The sequence below is a fragment of the Streptopelia decaocto genome (assembly GCF_964273445.1).
Source record: "Streptopelia decaocto genome assembly, chromosome: 9".
Taxonomy (NCBI): domain Eukaryota; kingdom Metazoa; phylum Chordata; class Aves; order Columbiformes; family Columbidae; genus Streptopelia; species Streptopelia decaocto.
The window spans coordinates 19,461,109-19,472,047 of NC_138664.1; the positions used below are offsets into that span (position 1 = coordinate 19,461,109).

The following is a 10,939-nucleotide window of genomic DNA, read 5'->3' on the forward strand; positions in this document are numbered from 1 at the left end:
ATGGGAAAAAATGTGTTTTAGAATAAGTCATCATAAAACAAAAACATCCTCTAGAATTGAGAGGAGGCTGCCGTGGAAAACTCACACCACATGTCACAGCGTTTCAAAAGCCTGTTCAAGAGGAAAAGGATATTGCAGAAATTACAGGTTAAAAAAACAAAGCCCCATCAGACCAAAAACCAGGGAGAAGTTTTTAGTGAGGTTTGGTTTTAGGAGTCCAGCTGAACGACTGGCAGCAGAGATGTGTCCAAATACAGACGAGGAAGGATGTTTCTGGTGTAAAGTTAAGCAAGTGTGTTAAACACCTCAAGCTTAAAAGGATTATCTGCCACCTCAAGTGAACCACCATTCTGTTCAGCCAGATAAAAATTAACACTGATTTCTTTTCATGACCATAACTCCAAATAATAAGCTTTACTATCCGCCCATTTGCTCATTTTAATACATAATAACTATTATATATTACATACTAATAAAGAACATCTAAAATTTACATATATAATCATTATTCTATAATTGCATTATAATTGACCAAAGAAAATAATACAGCAGCACATGATCGATGAACTTGAGACAAAGCAATTGTGTAAACATCAGGGTCAAGGGACTGGAAATTCAGAGCCGGCTCCTCCCAGCTACTTGTTTTCTTTGCAAGAATCAACTGCTGCTGCCACAAAACTGCCATAAATTAAACGAACCCATAAGGGAAAAACGATGGTTGTGAGGCCAAGAAGAGGAGAATTCAAACACTGGCTTCTTGGGCCTTGTTCAATAAGGTCTTTAATCACCTGTATTTGTAATAAGGCACAATCCTGTCATGAATCGGGGCCAAAAACACTCTGAGCAGCTTCATATTTCTTGTTGAGCTGTGGCTGGGCTAGATCTCTTCCTGAAACAACCCATATAGCCCACTCCCCATCAATAATAATTGCATTGCCTTTACATTTAGCATATGTAAAGCTCATTCTCTTGGGAATCCTTCAAGGGAACCCTTTTCCTCCACTTTCTCTTGCCACCTGCCATGCTTGGAGGGTTTGGTTTCCAACAAAGCCCTGCTCAGACGATGGCGTTTTGAGGCACCTCCATGCTGCAGAAGGAGCAACTTGGATTGTATTAGAAGAAAAGGCGATTTGAAAAGTGAAAATCTTTATTTCTTGCTTGGAAAGTTTGAGTTCTCTCTCTCAGTGGGAGCTGAGCTTCTGCCACCACTTCACTCTGTGGCCTTGGGCAACTCACTTAATCTCACAGCTTCTGTGTCACTGGGTTAATCGTATTTGCAGGCCTTTTACAAGGGTTAATTATTAGTTGGGGAATGTTTGTGTGGACCTGTTCAGACACGACTCCTTGGATCGACGCTGAATATTAACGCTGGCAAGCAGACTTTGGGCTCGACCCTTTGTGCTGTGTGGGGGATCCCGTGCACCAGGTGGTTAAATCCAGAAGAGTCTTTTCTTTGGGGTGGAAGGTAACAGTGAACAGAGGGTTGGAAACCACCCCAAGCCCCCCCAGGCTGTGTGAGTGGATCCCTCAGCCTCCCTCTGTCCCTGCATGTGGGATGGAAAAGCACTTTGTGCATGGATGGATGGACTCGTGTTCGGCCAGACCTGGACCCTACAGCTGCATCCACACCTGCACCCACCATCCTGGCTCAGGCTTGGGGGAGCCTCGCTGTGCCGGGGCTCCTCTGCAAGGGGTAAGGCCTCCCTGTAATGGGGGCTCCTTTTTAACAGGGGTTCCCCGCAATGCAGGGTCTGCTTGCAATGGGGGCTTCCCTTAATGGGGGCTCCTTTCTACTGGGGGCTGCCTGCAATGGGGGCACACCTTAATGGGGGCTCCTTTCTACTGAGGGCTGCCTGCAATGGGGGTACACCTTAATGGGGCTTCCCCCCCAGTGTAGCCTCCCCATACAGCTGCTTCTCCCTAAGGGAGGCTTGCTGCAATGGGGACCCTTCCACAACAGGGGTTCCCCGCTGCAGGGGCTCCCCTTACCGGGAGAGAATTACCCTTTCCCACGGGTCCCCGCTCGGGGTGCGCCGGGCAGGGGGCGGCAGAGCCCTGAACAGCTCAGCGCACATGTGGCGGCCGGGGCTGGGCTGTCCCATCCTGTCCCATCCCCTCCCTCCTTCGGCCGGCCCACACGCACACCCAGCCCTCTCCCTCCTCCTCCTCCTCCTCCTCCTCTTCCCCCCACTTCCTCCTCACAATGCGGGCTGCCGGCCGAGCGGGGCAGCGCCAGAGGGGCCCCCCCCGCCGCCGAGCCCCCCGCCCGGCCCCGTAGCGATGCTCCGGGGGACGCACCGCGCCGTCGCCGCTGCCGGAGGTGAGTGGGGCGCCGGCTCCGATCCGCGCTGCTCGGTGGGTTTTTGGGGTACAGCGGGGCCGTGCCGGAGCCGAGGGGTACGGGAAGGTGTCGTGGGGATCCCCGTCCCGGTGCCTCGCCCCGTCCCCCACTTGCTTTGGGCTCCCCTCGGAGGGTGAAGCTCCCGGCCGGGGGTACGCAGTGCTGAGGGGGTGTCGGGGGGGTCCCCACTTTCCTGTGCTCTGTGTTAACGTCTTCCTGCAGCTCATCTGCTTCTCGTTGGGCGATGCGGGGAATAATGGGCTTGAGGCGCCAGTTCCAGGGTTTTTACCCATTTATGGACACTTTGGTTCGTGCGGCTGATGCACAACGTGTGCGAGGGGCCGAACGCGCGTCCGGCCTCCCCGCCGGAGCAGGAACCCGCCGAGGGTGATGTTGTGGTCAGGCAGCATCCCCCACTCCAGTGCCGTGGCTCTGGGTGCGCGGAGGGACAGACAGACGGACGGTGGCCGTCCAGCCCTGGCTGGGTCCGCGCCTCATGGCCAGGCAGGAGCCGGCGATGCTGCGATGTCCAGGATCTGCGAGCACGGGGTGTCCACGCCTGAGCGTGGCCAACCAGGGACGTGGCACCGGTGGGGCAGAATCAGATCGGTGCGTTTGTAGCTGTGTGTCGGGTGGGTTCTAATCCCCTAAATATTCAGGTGTTGGTCTGGAGGGAGTTGCGCTGCCCTTCTGGTGGCTGCTGCCTGCTTAATTAGGTATTTTTTTTAATAAAAGTTAATATTGCTGGGGCTTTTTCAGGAATAACAACCTAATTTGCAATAAAAGCAATGGCTTGCTGCATGTGTTAGGTGAGGATACTGTCTTAAAAAGTGGATGGCTTGGTCCGAGTGAAGGCTCCGGCTGGGCTTCTGCCTACCTGGGAAAAGCTCAGGAGCTGCCAACTTTTTTGAAGAGGGATAAGGTGTGAGAGGAGGGAGCTGGGACTCTTGTTTGCTCCCCCAAGTGACCTCAGCGGGGGGGGCCTTGCTGGTGATTGCATCCAAGCCCACCAGAGAGATGGGAAAGGTGACCTCGGCAGGGACCCAGGGTCCCCACCATAGTGAAACCGGTATTGCAGCCGGACGGGAAACCTCCTTCTTACCAGGCAAAACCGACCATTTGCTTTGGGGTGACAGGGGGAAAGTTGCCTCCATTAGTGACCCTCCACTGCAGGACCCCAGCGGGGTGTCTCGGGGGGGTGCAGGATGGCTGGGGATGCCCAATGCCAGCAGGCTTAGGAGATTTGAGGGTTTATTTCTAGATTCCTGTGGGCCAGCTTGGAGTTGGTGGCTGTTTCTTCGCATCACGTGGCGATGGAGGAGGCGGGAGGCTGCCATGAGAGGCTCCTGCTTCTCGCTGCCGCGGTCCGGCATCGCATCCTGGGGAGGAAACGAGTGCCGAGCCTGGCTGCCCCGATGATAACGCACCCGGCAGCGCTTGTTCGGGGCTGTCAGAGCAAACAGGCGGCTGAGCCATCCCCGGCAGCCTCGGCGTGTCAAGGAGCCCCGGCAGAGCTCCAAAACGTGGCAGATAAAGCCAACTGTGGCCCACGAGCTCTTATCAGGGGAGGTTTCGCCGTCACGCAGCAGAGCAGCACGTGCTCCTGCTCATTTGGATTTACTTTTTTTTTCCCTCCTGGGAAAAATCCCTGAGAAGAAGAGGGATGGGGGGAAAAAAGAGGAGTAAATTGGTTGTGTTTAATCCACCCGCTGTTTTCCCCAGCAATGGGGTTTTGGTATCATAATGTTCGCCCAGGCATCCCCCCAGCCCCAATGCCGGGGTGCCCCCCGGCAGCTCCCCCAGGCTAGGGGAAGGACGGAGGGCAGCGCCACACTGGCTGCAAGGGGATAGTCCCGGAGGGGAAGGGCTGGTGGCGACAGCGACAGCAGAGCTGTTTTCTCGGGTCTCGCATGGCACAGGTGTAGCGATGGCACCCGCCGGGACCAAGCCCCAGTGGATTTCATGGCAAGAGGGAGCCCATTAGCGCCCTCATTCTAATGAGGTTAATGAGCTCAACCCCTATCAGACAGCGGAGAATCCACGGCTTGCTCTGTCCTGCATCCCTCCTGCGAGGCTGGAAGTTGGAAAGAGGAAAAACCAGTGAGGAAATGTTGGAAGTCACAAGATCCTGAGTTCTGTCCCAGCTTGTCCACCCTGAGCATCGTCACTGCATGGACGGGATCCCACGCAGCATCTCCCAGGGAGACAGATTCAAACATCGCTGGTGGGTGGGGAGAGCGTTAGGCTGGGAAGGAAAACAACCCGGCTGGGACCCCCCGCCCACCTGGCTGAGCCTGTTCCTGCTTCACATCCTCCCCGTCAGGGTGTAAGGAAAGGCCGTGGCTTGTTTTTTGGGGGGCCACATGGCAAAGCGCAGCCGGCTTCTCAGGGCCACCCAAATATCTCGCCCAGCCTGTGGTGATGGGGTGAGGAAGGACCAACCTTTTTAATTTGAGGACAGCATTTTGTCTGGATCTTAGTGATGGCAAATTTAACTGGTACTGGATGTCTTGGAAATGACCCTGAGGCTCCTGAGGATAAAGCTGTTGGAAATGATGCGCTTACCCTGTGACCCCTTTATTCGGGGAGCTGCTGCTGGGGGTGCAGGCGGGGAGATGAGCTGCCTCCTCAACCACAGGGAGGCATTGACCCTCCAAAGAGATTTTCACTCGGCAGCCTTCGATGTGCGGAGGAGTCCAGGGAAGCAGCATCCCGCCCGGAAAGTGAGATATTGTTGAAGTTTGGGGACAAAAAACAAAACAAACAAACAACCCAAAGGAATGGCAGAGGGGTGCAGCCCACTCGGTCATGCCAGAGCTGCTGTTTTGGGGCAAAACACTGGTTTTGAGGTGTGGCTGTCCCCTGGTCCCTGTGTGCAGCTTGGTGCTGGGTTCCAACCGTGCTGCAGAGCAGAGCCACCGCACTCTTATCTCCCCTCACAAGTCTCCCCAGTTATCTACTTCATTTCCCCTTCTGTGGACAAGGCTTTTATCTTATCTCCACCCTCTCTTCCTCCATTTCCTTCTTTGCTTCTCTGCTACCTCTTGCCACAAAAAGACAAAAAACAACAACAAAACTAAACCATGGTGGGTGAAGAACAGACATGGGATCCCACCACAGTATGTCCATCTGGGGGTTTTGGGGATGCTGGGCCATGTTTGGGAGACGCTGGGTGATGTTTAGCCATGCTGGGTGGATGCTGAGCTGTGGTCCAGCAATGCTCAGGCTGGTCTTGGGGCATGCTTGATGTTCACAATGCTGAGGTGATGCAGGGGGATGCTGGGCGAAGGTCCGGTGATGCTCTTGGGGCTCAAGCGATGCTCAGGTGTCTCAGTGGGATGCTCAGGAGATGCTGGGCAGCACTGGGGCGATGCTGGGTGATACTGGGGACATACTTGCAATGCGGGTGATGCCCGGGAAGGGCGGGTGATGCCGGGACAGTCTGCCAGCTCCACCTGCTGGCATGTACCGCCTGACACTGTGGGCCAGCACCCAAAATCAGAAGAAACTGTAAGGGAGAGGGTCCCCCCCGCTGCAAATAATTAAGGAAAAGCTGCATGTGAAAATCAACATGCTTTCTCCAGCCAACAACTGACTTTTGGGGGGAGCTCCCAGAGTATTGTGTCACCCCGTGCCATTCCACCACGGGCTGAGCGTTTGCCATGGGGACTTGCTTGGATCATGATTTATTTTCTCTCTCTCTCCTGTTCAGGAGGGCCAGCTCACCTCTCCTGTTGCATGCCCTGGTCTGGACGCTGGCAGCAACATATAAATGGCCTCAAAACGGCACTTGGAGTCCCTGGATCCCGTGATTTTCCACAAGCTACCTCGGCTGGAGACGGAGCCCGCTGTCAGCTTCCCCAATGGCCTCTGCAAATCCAACCCTTTGCCCAACCCCAGCTCCGAAAACCATTTCAACTACAAGGGCTCCTACTTCGCCTGCCCGCTGCAGAGCCCTGATGGCCCCGAGCAGCCCCTGGCCCGCTGGAGCCCGGCAGCCGCTTACCTGCCCTATGGCAGCGGTGCCGGCAGCCAGCCCGTGCCGGCCGAGGGGCCGCTGCTCACCTGCCTGCTCTACCGCCCCGACAGCCTGGGGGCCGGGCTGCAGCCCCCGGGCGCCGAGAAGGGCAAGGACGGCCTGATGCGGGAGCTGCTGATGGCGAGGGAGAAGTGGGGCAGCCCGCCGCCCGCGCCGGGACACCCCTTCCCGGTGAAGAAGCCGGTGGCCGTGAACAAGGTGGCCCCTCTGGCTGTCCCCAAGCCCGTGTACAGAGCCCCGGCGTGCTTTGTGGACCCCAGGATGGCCCTGCCGCTGGGACCCCGCGCCGGGAGCCTGCAGCAGAGACGGGGGGATGCCGACTGGGCTCTGCCCACCGCCAGCCACCCGCTCCTCCCTGGCGAGTCCCGCGGTGGCAGCGGGCTGCACAGGAGGGGTCCCCACTCCGACCCCAGCCTCCTGCCGCTGCACCCCAGCCTGGCGCTGCCCGCCAAGGAGAAGGTGGGCTCCCCTGTCACCTTTTCCCCCTATTACACCGCCTTTGAGAAATACAGGGGTTCCCCCGACACCCCGTTCTTGGAAGCCAGCTGCCCCGCTACCCACAGCCAGGGGAAGGTGCCCGAGGTCCCCAGCCTCAGCCTGGACACCTGGCCCAAGCTCCAGCCACCCGCTGCCAGCCCAGCACCGCGGGAGAGGCCACCAGCATGCTACCCACACACCCACTACCCACTGCCCCTCCACAAGGCCGCCCTCCTCTACCCTCCGCCGCCCCACGCCGTGGAGGCACAGCCCAGCACCCTGCCCGATGCCTACAAAGCCTTTGGCTCTGCGGGAAGTGGGGAGCCCTTTCCTGGCTCCTACCTGAAGCCTCAAGCCCCCAGGAGCTACTTTCCCAGCCCCTTGGACACCTACGTGCCCAGGACAGCCGGTGGGGTGGCATCACCGCCCGCCAAGTCGGCAGCACTGCCGAGGGACGCTGACCTGCCACGGAGAGCCGGCTACTTGCCCAGCCCCGGCTTTGCCTTCAGCCCCAGCGATGCAGCTGCATTTGGTACCTCCTTTGCCAGCACCGAGCCGGGCTGCGAGCGGCACCGGGCAGAAAGTCCCCAGCGGCAAGTGACAGTGAGGCAGAACAGCGCTTTCCAACCCGTCTGTGGCTCCGAGAAAGTGTCTGGGGGCTCTGGTGGGCTCACGGAGACATTGTCCAAAGGAGAAGGGGGCTGGATGAAACCCAGCCGTGCGGAGCAGGAGCCCCCTTACCTGGGGAAGAGGAGAGCCAGCCCGACCCCCCAGGAACCTCCCCACAGGGGACCACCGGCTCCCATCATTGTAGGGAAGGGAGATGCTGACAAGGTGAAGGATGCAGCCAAGGAGCCCGTCCCCACTGCTCCATCCACCCCGCCTCCAGAGGGGCTGAAGGACCCGAGGGACAGCAAAGTCCCTCCTCCCTCCCCGCCCATGCCTGTGATCAACAACGTCTTCAGCCTGGCACCGTATCGAGACTACCTGGAGGGGACCGATGGCTCAACCCAGGTCCCCTTCTCCAGGGAGCATCTGCAGCGGGACACCCCACCCCAAAACATGGGGGGCAGCCGGGAGCCCGCTGCCATCAGAGATGTCTCGGCAGCATCCAGCCTGCTGCCCACGGGCACGACAGCTGGCCGGACGATGAAGACGGGCAGTGGCGTGGTCCAGAGCCAAGGGGAAAGCTGTTGTGGAAGGGTCCCCGAAAAGTCAAAGCTTGTGCCCCAAGACTCGGGATCTCGGGGGGGCAGCCCTGGTGGGGCGGGGAGCAGGGACCTGGTCCCCGGGGACATCGTGCTGGACCTCAGCCTGAAGAAGAGGCTGGTCAGAGCCGGGGAGACCCAGGGACCTGCTGGACAGACGGACAGGGAGGATGCAGAGCGGGAGAAAGAGGGTTTGGGGGGGAAAGTGAGGGAGGGCGAGGAGGCCAAGCCCCCGGCGCCGCCCTTGCTGCTGGAGGTGAGTTCTGGCTACAAGAGCACCTTCCAGAGCTCAGCCGCCTTCATGTTCAAAAAATACAAGATCCTGCGCTCCCTCCCACCCAGCACCGGGTCCCCCCGTCCACCCGGCAGCCCCCACACCCCCCAGCCCAGCCCGCCACCACCAGCCCCCTCCAGCAGCCCCCCTGCCTCCCCGCCAGCCAGCAGCCCCCCAGCCCTGCAGCCCAGCACCTCAGCTCCGCGGGGGGCTCACCCAGAGCCGCAGCCCCCGCTGCCCGCAGCCCCCCGAGCAGCAGGCGAGGAGAGCGCCTGGGCGGGCGGGCAGCGCCAGCCCCCGCAGCCCCCGCAGCCCCCGGCCGGGCAGGACTTCGCCTCCCTGCACGCCTCCCTCTGCCACACCATCTCCTGCTCCGTGTCCCGCTCCTCCCCGCAGCTCCTGCGCGAGTGGCTGCAGAGGGCAGAGCCGGCCGAAGAGCTGGGACAGACGCCCAAATCCCCCCCCAAGCCCAAGAACGGCTCCAAGGTCCCCGAAGCTCAGAAGCGCACCAAAGGCAAGGAGATCTGGCTGGCTTTCCAAGACGTGCCCGCCCTCCTCGCCAACCTGCTGTCTCAGCTGAAGACCTTCATGTTCTCTTGCAAGTGTCCTTTCCCCCACGTGGTCCGGGCAGGGGCTATCTTCATCCCCATCCACGTGGTGAAGGAGAAGCTCTTCCCCAAGCTCCCCGGCGCCTCCGTTGACCAAGTACTGCAGGAGCACAAGGTGGAGCTGCGTCCCACCACGCTCTCAGAGGAGAGGCACCTGCGGGACCTGGAGCTGAAGAGCTGCACCTCACGCATGCTGAAGCTTCTGGCTCTCAAGCAGCTCCCCGATATCTACCCGGACCTGCTGAACCTCCACTGGCACGATTCCATCCGGCAGCAGCTTGGTAGGTAGCCCGGCATCTCCCATGGAGGGCTGGTGCCACATGTGGGTCCCTGGGACTCTCCCGGGGAAGCTCCAGCTGTATCTGCCTCCCAGATGCTGCTGTTGGGTAGGAGCATCGTATGGTCCCTCAGCATCCTTGTCCTACCTGCAGCGCAGAATATTCAGCTTTTCTCCCCAGGTGTCCCATCCCACTGGTGACAGTCCCACCACCCCACCCTGTCCAATGCCCTTTTGCTGCTGCTCGAGGCTGTTGCCAGCAACCTTATTTCTTACAGGTTGGAGCTCGCAGGCCGACCAGCGTCCCTCCAAGTAGGTGACTCCTCCGGCGTGAGGCGCGGGGAGCTGATGGCACAGTGACAGCCATGGGGAGCACGAAGGAAAGGAGCCACTAAAGAACATGCCATGGGCAACAGCTGAGCCACCTGCCTGCGAGGATGGAAAAGGGACGGTCCCCCTCGTCCTAGCAGGTGCCCTCCTGGCAGGGACACGGCGCCAGGATGGGGCAGGTGGAGCTGGAGGGCTGGAGCATTTGTAGCCACCAGAGAAGGAGCGTGGCCATGACCACAGCCCCATCCCCAGCCCTGGGGACAGGCTGGCTGCCACGGGGCTGGCTGGCCACGTCCCCTCCTCTTGCCTTCCCTGCTTTACATACATCGTGCCCAATAAACCCACCTTCCTCCTGGCGTTTCATCTTTACACGCAGACTTCACACAACGTGACGGGTCAAGGGAATCGCAACTTCTGTAGTTGCAGGACTGATTTTTTGTTGTTGTTTTAAATGAAGACATTTTTAAAATGTTTTGCATTTACCTTTATAAGGAGCTGCTGCCTTCAGGTTTGTTGTTTGTTGGTTTTTTTTTTTTTTTAATAGTAATTTATATTTGTCTTTTTATTTAAACTCATGGCTTCACCTGTTTACCGTGCTGGCCCGAGGCAGCAGCAGCGATGCTGTTCAGGCTGAGCCTTTTAGTCCCGATCTCAGCTGACAAGGGCTGCACGAAAGATTTAAAGACTGTTCAAGAAAACCAAACCACTTTACAACCCAGATCAGAGGACATGGGAGATGATGCACATCTGGGGATGACCTTGGTGGAGATGGAGCGACCCTGGTGTGACCAGAGGGGCAGGAGCGGGAGCAATGCTGCGAGAGCTCGGAAGGAGAAATTCTTCCATCCCGCAGCACCGAGAGCTCGATGGGCGTCCCGGGCGGGATCCCGGCAGCCAGGGACGGACAGACGGACTCGCCGGGTCTGCAGCGGCGATGCACAGCAGCGGCCTTACAAACTCAACACTCAGGTGTTTTTCCAACTGATGCAGGGCATGGAGGAGCAAAATGAGGATTATTATTATTTGTTTTTTATTTCACTACAGGAAATATTTATTTTAAATTAAGAAAATGGAGGGAAAAAAAAGGAAAAAAAATACCCAAACTGTACCATAAACTCTTCTTAGCCAAAAGGTGTCGTGTTTTCTGCAAGTGCCTTTCTGGTTTCCACTGGGTTATACACATCAGTTCTGTGCCTGGTGTTGTACAGCCATTTGGAAAGCAGTGTTAATGCTATCATCATTTTGTATACATATATATATATATATATATGTGGTTCCAGGGAAGAAAGTTCCTTTGCATTATTTAATATTTTGTAAGAATACGGATTTCACAAGGTGCCTCGCCCGATTAAAAGGGTTTGGCTTGTTTTCAAACATGCCGTGCT

At 57.9% G+C, this 10,939-nt stretch overlaps 1 protein-coding gene across 2 annotated transcripts; it reads left to right on the forward strand.

Annotated features, from left to right (window-relative positions):
• The first annotated feature begins 2,204 nt into the window (after positions 1 to 2,204).
• Positions 2,205 to 10,685, forward strand: LOC309443900 (uncharacterized protein C15orf39 homolog). Of its 2 annotated transcripts, none has more exons than XM_082061239.1 (3): positions 2,205 to 2,320; positions 6,054 to 9,228; positions 9,321 to 10,685. In XM_082061239.1, exons 2-3 carry the CDS (start codon positions 6,114 to 6,116, stop codon positions 9,335 to 9,337), a joined length of 3,132 nt encoding a protein of 1,043 aa, XP_081917365.1. In that variant the 5' UTR covers positions 2,205 to 2,320; positions 6,054 to 6,113; the 3' UTR covers positions 9,338 to 10,685. The 2 variants fall into 2 exon arrangements, with proteins under 2 accessions (XP_081917365.1, XP_081917364.1); XM_082061238.1 differs by having other exon boundaries at positions 9,503 to 10,685.
• Positions 10,686 to 10,939: the final 254 nt, after the last annotated feature.